The sequence below is a fragment of the Tupaia chinensis genome, unplaced genomic scaffold (genome assembly GCF_000334495.1).
Source record: "Tupaia chinensis unplaced genomic scaffold, TupChi_1.0 Scaffold144150_1, whole genome shotgun sequence".
In the NCBI taxonomy this organism is placed as follows: Eukaryota; Metazoa; Chordata; class Mammalia; order Scandentia; family Tupaiidae; genus Tupaia; species Tupaia belangeri.
The window spans coordinates 679,666-691,495 of record NW_006204006.1 but is presented as its reverse complement, the minus strand read 5'-3'; the positions used below and the strand labels follow the sequence as shown (position 1 = coordinate 691,495).

The window sequence follows — 11,830 nt, the reverse complement described above, 5'->3', positions numbered from 1 at the left end:
GGAATGGGGAGGAGGGCGGGGTCCCACAGGTTCTTGCACCCCTACCTGTCCCTCTTTTAGGTAATAAAAGGCAAACAACAGACACATCTAATAGGAATAGAGTGGCTAGAGAGTGCATGGAGCTATTCTGATTGTCATTTACCTGAAGGCACAAATTCCCAAACCAGTCCTTTGAACACTTCAGACACTGCAGGAGTGCACCTGCTGGGCTAGAGGACACAGTGCCCTGTGGGGTGTGACTGCGGACCATCTGGGTCTGCTTGGAGCAGGCCTCACTTTCCACAAGGGTGACCCTATCTACCATGGCCTGGACTTCTTCACTCACAGTCCATCAGTGCTTGCTCATGTCTGCTCCTGCCACTTTGGAATTATGGACATGGATCAAAAACCAACTCTAATTTTAGCTCATTCTTCTCAGCCATCATAGGCAAACCCGAAGCCTGGGAGGTCAGGAGGATGTGTGCCTCTCTCCTGACTACTGTAGCCACCACTTCTGACTCACAGTAGGCTGTCAGGGCAGAAGGGATTCATTCAGGCAGTTGGAATTCTGCTACCTGTTGAATTGACTTTTTAACCACTATGTGTGGGAAAAGTCATGATGCGTTTCATCGTAAACCCAATATTTAACTCAAGTTCATTTCCTGAAACGGGTATCAGGAATTTGCAAATGCTAAGAGGTTTCCTGCTTCTCCCCATTTATGTATAGGATCTGTTGGCTTGAGGTCTAGCCTATGGTGCAGCCTATGGCCAAACGCAGGGTCCGAGCCCCATCAGCCTGAGTACATGCCAGACACATGCACAGGCGCCCAAGACTCCATGGTGCTTGGAGGGCTGGGGACAGGACTGGTGACAAGGCCCTGCTAAGGGTACTATTTTCTCTCATGTGCACATACACACTCTATATCATGAATGAAAAATAAAACTTTTTAAAAAAAGAAGAGAGAACATTTCTTGGCTTGAATTCTCCTTTATTTTTATTTATTTATTTTAGATTTTTGCTATAGAGTACATGCGCTTGCTGGAGAGACAGAGACAGAAGCAAGAAGTCACACCCCCGGGGGGATGACCATGCTACAATCCTTTCTCCTCCACTAGCCTCTCAGGATTTGGGGCACATACACACATGTGCCTGGCATGAATTTTAAGCCACTGGGGCCGGGACTGGAACAACAGTCAACTACGTGAAAGTCTAGTTATGTAACCATTATGCCATTAAAGTAAGTCTCATCTGTCACTGTGAGAAGTTATATATAGAATTTCACAGAAACTGCAGATGATGGCATTTTCAAGTGGGAACTGAATTCAAATGCTACACTTTTAGAAACTGGGGCAAGATTTCATGAGAACTTCCTGTCACAGTGCCTTAGGCTAGAAAAAAGATGCCATCCCCAGCCCGAGCCCAACTAAATACAGATGGGACAACTAGCACAGACTGCATATCCCAGACCAGTGACACCCACATTGTTGCTTCTGCAAGCCTGCCAGCCTGCAGAGGTGGCAGTAAACCCAAGGACTCATGTCTGACCTTCCTACCAACAGCCCCACCTTGGATCTGCTGTCTGCCATATGCACCCCTCTGGCTCTACCCTGGCACCCTGACCCTTCTTTAGGGCTAACCAGGAAGAGCTTCCCTGGGAGCTGCTGACTGGGCTGCTCAGTGGACCAGGCAGGACACGAAAAGAATCTGGTGGCCTCATATGGTGTCCCTCCATAGCATGCAGGCTGTGTCAAGGGACCTCCCCTCAGAGGGTGGACAAAAAAGACATGTTGTCAAGTCACCTTGACGTTGGCACTCTCAGTTCTCTTTCCCGGGCAGTGAGGTCTATAGTATGCCTCAGCACTGATTAAAATGGGTTCTGGGGACCAGCAGTTAGTGTAATGGCTACGTCATGGGACCCCCACATTGTCGACCACAATTACAGTCCTGGACCCGGTGGCTTAAAACTCATGCCCAGGCATGTGTGCGTGTGTGCCCAAGATCCTGAGAGGAGAATGGAGGAGAAGGGACTGCGGCGTGACCATCTCCCTGGGGGGGTGATTTCTTGCTTTCTCTCTGTCTCTCCCTGTCTTTCTGGAGAGCGCATACGCCCTATAGTGAAAAAAACTCTCTCGAATTAAAAAGATGGGTTCTGTGGGCTCACCTGGGCCCCAACACCAATGGTGTGACAAAACACACCAGAGCTAGCTGTCACCTGCAGAGTTATGGCCCATAGTCCATACCCAGCTAAGCTTGTGGAGAGTTCTTAAGAAAATAGAGCCTTACCTAAGGAAATAAACCTACTCAGGTTAATGAGTAGGTTCTAGGATAAAGTCTCCCCTATATAAGCTTTCTTTTACAACATGGGAAACAGACCCTCTGGACCCCTTCTGGCGCCACACCTGGCAATGACCTGCCTCCTGCAGCTGAGTAATGCTGAGTGATGCCCTACACTCCTCAGAAACCACCCCCATCCAAGTGAATTTGCAGGGTTTTCATGATTTTCTATTAAAACAGGTGGTTTTTCAGTACCCTGCAATCAAAGGTGGTATAGTGGTTAAGGCACTGGACTCCCATATGACTGTGGTTTGAGTCCCCGACTTGGTGGCTTTAAACTCAGGCCAGGTCCATGTGCACGTGTGCTCAAAGTAACAGGAGAAGAATGAAGAAGGGATTGTGGCGTGGCCATATCATCTGGGGGATGATTCTCACTTTCCCTCTGTCTCTCTCTGTGTCCAGCAAATGCACATGCCCTATGCCAAAAATCAAACCAAACCAAAACAAAAAACTTTTAAAAAAGACTCTCCCTGCCAGAGGAGCTAACCTGTTCAGGTCTCATCCTAGGCACTCTCACCTGAGTGCTAGTAAACCTTTTTTTTTTTTTAAGTTTTCTATAAGGCATGTGTGCTCACTAAAGAGAGACAGAGGGAGGGAGGAAGAGAGAGAGAAAGACAGAAAGAGCTCACCCTCCCCCAAGGGGGATGTCCGCAACACAGTCTCCTTTCCTCTTAGAATTTTGGGCATGCACACACATGCGCCCAGTGTGATTTTCAAGCCACTGGTATGGGACTTGGACCATGTAGGATTCAGCTGTCTTAAATCTCCATGACACCTGCGAACTCTCTAATAAACCTAACTTCTACTTGGCATTTCTGTCTTTGGTAAAATTCTTTTACTGCCTACATGCCAGCCCCACTTTTTGTTTAAAAAGTATTTAACAATACTTTTTAAATTGTTTTCTTTCTTTTTTTTTTTAAGAAAGATTTTTGCTACAGGGTGTGTATGCTCACCAGAGAGACAGACAGAAAGCAAATCACCCTCCTGGGGGGATGGTCATGTTGCAATCCCTTCTTCTCCATTCTCCTCTTGGGATTTTAGGCATGCGCACATGGTGTGAGTTTTAAGCCACTGGATTCAGGACTTGAATTGCAGTCGACTATGTGGGAATCCAGTGAGATAACCATTATGTCATCTGATTGTCATCTGATGGTCCCTTAAAGTCATTTTTCTTTTTTTTTTTAAAAGAAGTATGTATTTAATCTTATTTATTCATAATTTATTTTAATTTGACCAGAGAGAGACAGAGAGAAAGTGAGAAAGCAAGCCACCGAGTCTGGGATTCAAACCATGGTTGACCATGTGGGAGTGTCCAACACCCTAACCACCATGCCACCTGCTGGACCCTTTAAAGTCATCTTTCTTTCTTTTTTTTTTTTTTTTTGGAGAGATTTTTCACTGTAGGGCGCGTGCACTCGCCAGACAGACAGAGAGAGACATAGAGACAGAAAGCGAGAAATCACCCCCCAGGCGGGATGGTCACGCCGCAATCCCCTCTCCTCCATTCTCCTCTCGGGATCTTGGGCACGCACACACATGCGCCCGGCATGAGTTTTAAGCCACTGGGTCCGGGACACGAACCGCGGTCGACTACGTGGGAGTCCAGCGACATAGCCATTACGCTAACCGCTGGTTCCCTAAAGTCATCTTTCAACAAAACATTAACCCCAGCATTTCCTAACAAGCTCCATGTGCATACAGCACAGAGGGTATGTGCCAGCCCCTGGGACTATGCTCCAAAGTACTGTGTCTGCCCACTCTCACGCCTGGTAAGAACCCGACTGCGAATTCTCGGTCCTGTGACTTTGGGGACCAGGTGCATGTCTAAAGATGAAGATTGGAGCCCTAGGCCAGCATTTCCCAACCTTCCCAAACTGGCTAAGAAGATACAGGACTCAGCTGATGCTGAGCACATGCCCTCTTCACTTCGGAACTCAAAAGTGCACAGGACCTTATGCAGAGTAGACAAATATTACCCACCCACCAGGCACTTCGCTGGCCAAGTATGTGACGCGACATTGTCAGTGCCCTTTGGAAATGTTTTCCCAATGGCTCCTGCCCTCTGCTGCTACTCACACCCATATCCTCTGGCTCTGACAGAGACACAAAGGGCTGTGTACAAACGCATGGGTATAATCACTGCACTGAGCCTCAGTTTTCCCAAAGAAGAGCAAAAACTTCCCCCATATCTACAAGGGGACAGCAGGGTGGCTAAGCAGAGACCGGGGAATGTGACAAAGGGCACTGCACAGCTCAGTGTTTTGACTGCAGGCACATGCAGCGCTCCCGGCGAGCACCGCGGCTGAGAAGTTCTCCTGAGACACAAACCGCGGGCACTGGCCTCGCTTCTTAATCTGGAAGTCCCCACGGGAAATTGATGTGGCCTCCTTATCCTCCAGGTGCAGCCGAGTTGTCACCATGCATGGCCCCAGGATACTTGCTCCACTGTTTCTGAGTTCCTCTCAGCAGCAGGGTCTGGCGGCTACTCACCTTCAGATTGCTGCGCACTAGCACTCACAGGACTTAGTAAGCCCAGTCACTACTTTATGGAGCTTTACTTTGGAACAGTCCTGAGAGGTAGGTACCGTCATCTCCATCTTTCAGAGGAGGCCACTGAGGCACAGAGAGGTAAGAGCAAGTGGCCCAAGGTCATGCAGCCAGTAATAGCAGAGCTGGGGTTCCCAATTCAGGAAGGTGGCCCAGATCCAGGACCTTCGTAGTTAACGGAAATGAGGAGCCTTGATATACTCTACGAATTGCCTAGTGGCCACAACCAGCTTGCTGTTTCTATGAAGATCTCCTCACATCAATGGTGAGGGTTCACACCAATGCTTCTACAAATTCAAACAGACAAGAAGGCTGTGCTATTTCTACGTTCTACACCTGAAGAACTGATAATACTGCTTATATCATGCTACTTTAGATCCATGTGATTAGAACGTACTTCTCTGGCCAAAGAGGTTTGCTCGTGACCCCTCAGCAGTTCCAAAGGGCCCGGCCAAGGGCCAGGACCCTTTCTTCCTCCAAGGACAGCAAGAAGCCCCGGCCCTTTCATCCTCCCTGTGTTGCTGCTGCCTCTGAGAAGCATGCCCAGGGATGCTGTCTCAGGGTGTAACGTATAAGGGGGCCAGTGACAGCCTGGAAGAACCCAGATTCTGCTGCCTCAGCCTTCAGTGAGAGGGGCACAGGGGCAGGGCTCGTGGACAGATCTCAGGATTCTCACCCTCCAAAGACTATGGAGGCTGAGATGCTCTGTCCTGACCTAATTCATCTGAAGGAGCACAGAGAATAGCTTCAAGGTTTCCAAGGCATTTCCAGAAGAGGGCGAGCAGCTCACCTCATGTGCTTCTCTCTTGTTCAGATGTTTTGGCGCCAGTGGAAAACCAGTACTCCACACTCCTACCCCGCCTGGCTGCAAGTCCCACAATCTCATCACAGAAACATGACTCTGGCAGCCGGCCTGGGGACTGCCTCCCCCGACCCCATCATGAGCACCTGGAGGGGCCTTGTAGGCGCCGCAAGCACGGGGCACTATAACAAGACTGGGCGCAGGAGTGAGGAGAGGGAAAGAAACTCTAAGCCCCTGAGGGCACCACAAAGAGAGGCCAACTTCCTCTCGAGATCACAAAGCAGTCACCACTGAATGAAGGCGCAGGCTCCAAGACTCCAACTGCCAGACTCAGTAGGATTCAAAAGGCTTTCTCTAGGCCTCCTAGATTTGCCAAAGGACTGGTTTGACGAAGAGCGAATGCTATTGTCTAAGAGTGTCTCCAAAATCAAGACAAAGGAGCAACACAAACTGCCAACATGAACTCCAGAGTCCTCCTTTACCTGACTAGTGTCTGACCCATTCACAGCCTAGTAATGCCTGCAAGGGCATCAGGGCACTGCAGGTCCTTGGAGAGGCTGCTTTCTGCACCTTCTCCACACTGCCTACAAGAGACTGGTTCTGCCCCTTCCCCAGAGCAGTACCAGGCAGGTGGGTGGCTGTCAATCTCACCAGTAGTGTCTGCTGTGAGCACCTGGCCACCTTGAGATTAGTCATGTGGTCATTTACTTAGTGCAGGTTAGCAGCACAGGGACGTGAAGCAGATTAGCACTAGGAAGCGACTGCAGGCTGTAGCTCAACTATGACACTGCTTCGCCCAGGAGAAGGGGGGTGCAGCCAGGCCTGTCTCTGGCAACTGCAACAAAATCCCGCCTGTATGCCACACATGCCCCTCCCAAAGGCCCTGGCCTCCTGGCGCTGTGGGAGTCTTCCCGAGTTTCCTCAGTATGATCACCAGCATTTATGAACTAGGAGGCCCAAGTCACACAACGGGCCCTGGAACCCAGGCCCCTAGGGAGAACTGGGAGGCCACTTGTGCCATGGGGCGTGGCTAGCCAGAGACAGTGCTGCACTGGACCAGCTCCCCATGCCTCAACCTCAAGCCTAAATTTAACTTTCCAATTATGACACTTAGACAATCTGGTTGAACAAACTGCTTGCCCCAAACACAGTGAGGCCGCGTTACCAGTAAATTTCCAGTGATCAGAATGAAGGAAACCAAAGCGCCTGGCCTGATGTGGCCGTTCCCACAGCTGGGCCCCAGCATGAGGAGCTCCAGCAGCGGCCGGGGCCCAGACCCTCACCAAGTTTGTCTGTGGATGAGATAATGTCAGCGGGCACGGAGGAGTCCAGATCAGCATCCAAGATCCCCAGGGGGTCCAGCTGCGCTACATGGTGCCCGCGTATCTACGAGTGGGCCACGAGGTGAAGGGAGGACACACACGAGAGGACAGGAGAAAAAAAAGAGGGAGGGGGTAAAAAAAAGTAAAATCACATTAAAATGAGCATTTGCATTAATTCTCACCCACGTTTGAAGAGACAGTTACTGGAGCATCATCAAAATTTACACAACTAATGCCGAGAGGATCAAGCTTTGCAATGTGGTGACCCCTGACCTGGAAGCAATAACACAGCAAGTCATTAAGCAGATCCAGTGAGCTGTGGGGGTGAAAGGGTTATACTTCACGCATACCCTTCCCGGAGAGGGCTGACACCCATGCCTCATTCCACAAAAGCACTCCCAAAAAGCATTTGACAGGTTACTGCGAAAGCACCAGTATGTATGAATGTGACTTTATGAAAAAGAGGTAAACCTTGGAGATGATGAACTTGGGTATGGTCTGACACAGCCCATTTTGGGGGATCCTCACTCAGTTTCCCTGAACACATGGAAATGAAGTGTGCTGGGAACCCTGACTCCAGGATGAAGCCTACACAGCTGGGTGTGAGCCTGACAGGTGATGCAGGGAGCAGTGTGAGAAGTGAACAAGGCAGGCCAGTGCCCCAGAGTTTCAAACAAAACTCTGCCTCGAGACCAGCAGATGGCATAGTGGTTATGTTGCTGGACTCCCACGTCGTTGACTGAGGTTTGAATCCTTGCCCCAACGACTTGAAACTCACACTGGGCGCATGTGCGTGCATGCCTAAGATCCAGAGAAGGGACTGAGGTGTGGCCATCCCCTCTGGGGGGTGATTTCTCACTTTCTCTGTCTGTCCACTGAGTGCAAGCGCCCAGTAGCAAAAATCTCTCTCAAAAAACAAAACAAAAAAACCCTCCACCTCCATGCAGCTTATCTGAACTATTTAAAACCCAGAAGGAGAAAGGAAACCCCTCCCAATTTTCGGTTCCTTTCAGCTTCAAATGGTGCAGTTACAACTTCCTACTAGCAACTAGAGAAGGGATAGCCACTGGTCATCGACAGATCAAGGTTACATGTGCTACTGAGGCCAACTAGCATTAGAAAGCATCATGCATGCTGGGCCTGTCACCCAGAGGAGCATAGACCCCATGTGGCCTCTTTCTAAGGCAGTGGACATTTCCCCTGGGGGGTCCTGGCCTACCAGACCATGGCCCAAAGTACCAGAGCCCAGGACCTGCACTGTCCTGCCCTGTCATGAGCTCTGTGTCACCAGTCTTGTCTGCAGACACAACATCCACACCATCTCCAGGACAGAGTAGTGAAGAAGGCAGGTGGGGACATGCATCCTTTGTTACCACAGCTGCTGCAATGCAGGAGGTGGTTGGACCTGCCCTATAGAGCTTCCAGAAGGGGCACTGGGGCTGACTGGTGCCCCTCCCCAGAATTAACCATAAATCAAGTTCTAAGGTCCAATTTCGGGGTCTCTTGTACATCAGGTGGATTTTGGGAGAAACTCCTTATGTGCTGAGAAAAAGATAGGGAGTCTGGCGAGTGCCTGGGGCATCCTGGGAAGGCTCCTCACCTCCACCCACCTCCCCCTTGTCCCCTCTTAGCACCAAGGTGGGTGAACCCCTCCCACTACAGTGCCCCTCCCACTTCTGCTCAGGGCCCAGGTGCTGACTTGTTCCCTGCCCACAAATCCTCCAACCTGTGGAAAGAAACAAGGAGCCATTTATTAGCAGGCATTAGATCTGAGCAGAGGATCTACTTGAACGGGCCTGGCCCTGTTCTCTTATGTTTTTGCTCTTTGCCTCCCTAAGATCCCACAGAAGAGAGAAGCACTCAGTGTTTCAGGAGGGAACCTCTAAGCAACAGCAGACACAGGCATGGCCTCAGCATGTCCTCCTGCATGGCTCACCTGGTAAGCCCTGATGAGAGACTGCACTGCCAAGTGGTCCTCCACGAGCTTGTCCACGTTGGGCTGGGCCTCCACCAGGGCCTGCGCATGGGCCACAGTAGCCAGCGAGCCTCGGCTCAGGGGCAGGGGGCTTTGGTAGGCAGCACCCGGGGGGGCTCCGGCATTGGTGTTGCGGAAAAAAATGTCCCATGACTGAAGACAAAGAAGGTACAGGGTTAGCCTGCTGCTTCCCTAGCCCAGGTCAGTCACGCCCACCATTCTGCCTGCATGGCCCTGGACTGGCTGTCTCTCCCACTTTCTCCCCTTCGTTTTGCCTTCAGAATGTACCCTCTGACCCCTACACAAATAACACAGATACCTCAATGGCCCAAAGCCGGTAGCACCCTCCTCCGTGCCAACTGCCCCTGTGGCAGATACTGGGACACAGGTGGCTACAGTTCAGAGAGCTGGTCAACAAAGGCACTCTTGGCATCTGGGCCCTGGCATCTAGGAGGTGGTGGTCCTGGTATTCTGTCTGCAGGTCTTCTGTGTGGGGTACCCAGGGGGTCAGCATGTCATTCAAGCACAGCCCCAGGGATCCAGGGCCACCTTGCCATGCCCTTTGACCCCAGACACAATACAGAGTCGATTCTCAATTAAAGGCAGTACCAATTCCAAGGAGAAACCACCTCTTTGTGACTTTAGAAGGGATATTTGCAGTTAGGAGTCTGGGGTGAGAGGTCAGAGACAGAAATTTAAATCCCAGTTCTGTGATCTTGGCAAATTTCCCAAGTTCCTGTGCTCAGTTTTCCTATCAGTAAGATGGAAAGAGACTACACATTCTTCACTGGCACGCTGTGACGACTAGGGAGTATAGTTAGAGGTGTTCGTAACACACAGTCTAGCAGGTGACAAGCATAGCCTGAAAGCAGGTGTTGTTACTCTCAAATTGAATCCTATGTGCTACTATGAACTAACTGGCTTACTTATATTCCTACTATTTTTCGTTATTTTGTGTTTATATTATTTGATTTACAATTTGCATAGATGCTGTGAAATGCAAGAGTTTTATTTATTTCAAACAAATAAGTTTTTAAATTATTTTTGCAATCAGAGAGAGTAAGATTCATGAAATTGCATTGCAACATACAAAGAAACAAACAAAAATATTAAAAACCAGATAGGGGGCCGGTAGGTGGTGTGGTGGTTGAGGGTGCTGGACTCCCACATACATGGCTGACCACAATTCAAGTCTTGGACCTGGCAGCTTGCTTTCTCACCCCCCAACCCCCGCCACTCTATCCCTCTCTGTTCAAATTTAAATAAAGTTAAATAAAATAATTCTTTTAAAACAAAAGATAGTTTAGAAAGATGAAAACCTTCTTTTCTCTTGTAATACATTTCCAAGTTCAATGACTTCTCATTAATAAACTGATTAGATTGTCTTGCAATATTATGTGCTATCCAGATGTGCTCCACATGTGGGACTTGAATGGGTCTGTCCATGTCTGGGGACAAGCAGGGTAGAGATGGTTACATGAGACTGGTCCTTGAAGTCTTCTGGATTTTTCAGACAGGCTCTTTCGCAATGCTGCCCAGGGCACAGATGTGCCTGACTCTGATAGTCCCACTGGCAAGAGCTATAAGCCGCAGTCAGTCACCAATCAGACAACTTGCTAGACCCCAGAGGGCCATCAGTCTTGCCCAGGGCAGGAAGGCCTCTCATAGAAAACTGTTTCTGAGGAAAGTTTTGTGAAATGTCCAAAGTGTTCTGCAAAAAACAAAGGCTTTCCTTTTGAATTCAGAAAACAATAATTAGGAAAAATAAAAAAAAAACAACAGGCTTGCCCCATTGAGCAGTGGTTCAGGGAGCCAGATCCTACATGGCCACCTGCAGTTTGAATCCTGGCCCCAGTGGCTTGAAAGACACATCAGGAGAGTGTGTCCAAATCCCAACAGGATGGAGAAACACAGAAAGAACTGCAGTGTGACCAGGCCCCTAGGAGGATGCTTTCTCCCTCTCACTCTCTGGCTAGGGCACATGCCCTCTTGCAACAAAAAAAGAAAGAAAATCCAAGGGGAGGGGAGGGAGAGTGGGAAAAGAAATGGGAAGAGAGAAAAGGAAAGAAATAATACCAAACCACTGGGAATATGACTGCATAGCACCATGAGTACATCAAAATCATTAACTGGTGACATTTATGTTAAATGAATTATATCTCAACGATAATTTTTAAATGCTTTAAGAAATCAAACTACTCGAGAACCAGCAGTTAGCGTAATGGCTATGTCGCTGGACTCCCACGTAGTCGACCGTGGTTTGCGTCCCAGACCCGGTGGCTTAGAACTCATGCCAGGCGCATGTGCATGCGTGCCCAGGATCCCGAGAGGAGAATGGAGGAAAAGGGATTGCGGCGTGACCATCCCCCTTGGGGGGTGATTTCTCGCTTTCTGTCTCTATGTTTCTGTCTGGCGAGCACAAAACTTCTATAGCGAAAACCTCTCAAAAAAAAAGAAATCAAACTACTGGAACCAGCAAGTGGTGCAGTAGTTAATGCACTGGACTCCCACATGAACAATGATGTCAAGCCCTGGACCTGGTGGCTTGAAAAATTACACCAGGTGCATGTGTGAGCATGCCCAAAATCCTAGGAGGAGAAAGGAGAAGAGACTGGTGTGATCATTCCCTCTGGGGGGTAATTTCTCACTTCCCCTCTCTCTCACTGTCTCTGCAGTGAACGCACACACCTATGGCAAAAATCTTAAAAAAAAAAAAAAAGACACCAAACTATTCAATTCTGTTGCTGTTTCCCTTTCTGTTTAATTTTCAGTGCATCAGCTGATGTGGAGAGATCTGGGGTCTCTCTATAGCTCCATCAAACCTGCTGCAGCAGTGTCTCACACTAATGTGGCCTGACACTCGGGCAGGA

The 11,830-nt window shown here is 49.3% G+C and overlaps 1 protein-coding gene across 1 annotated transcript in view; it reads right to left on the bottom strand.

Moving 5' to 3' along the window:
• Nucleotides 1–11,830, bottom strand: part of OGDH (oxoglutarate dehydrogenase) — a 99,523-nt gene that overhangs the window by 52,756 nt on the left and 34,937 nt on the right. Inside the window, 2 exon segments of the mRNA XM_006166024.3 lie at nucleotides 7,168–7,258; nucleotides 8,922–9,113. Of these exon segments, the coding sequence (XP_006166086.1) occupies nucleotides 7,168–7,258; nucleotides 8,922–9,113 (283 nt within the window).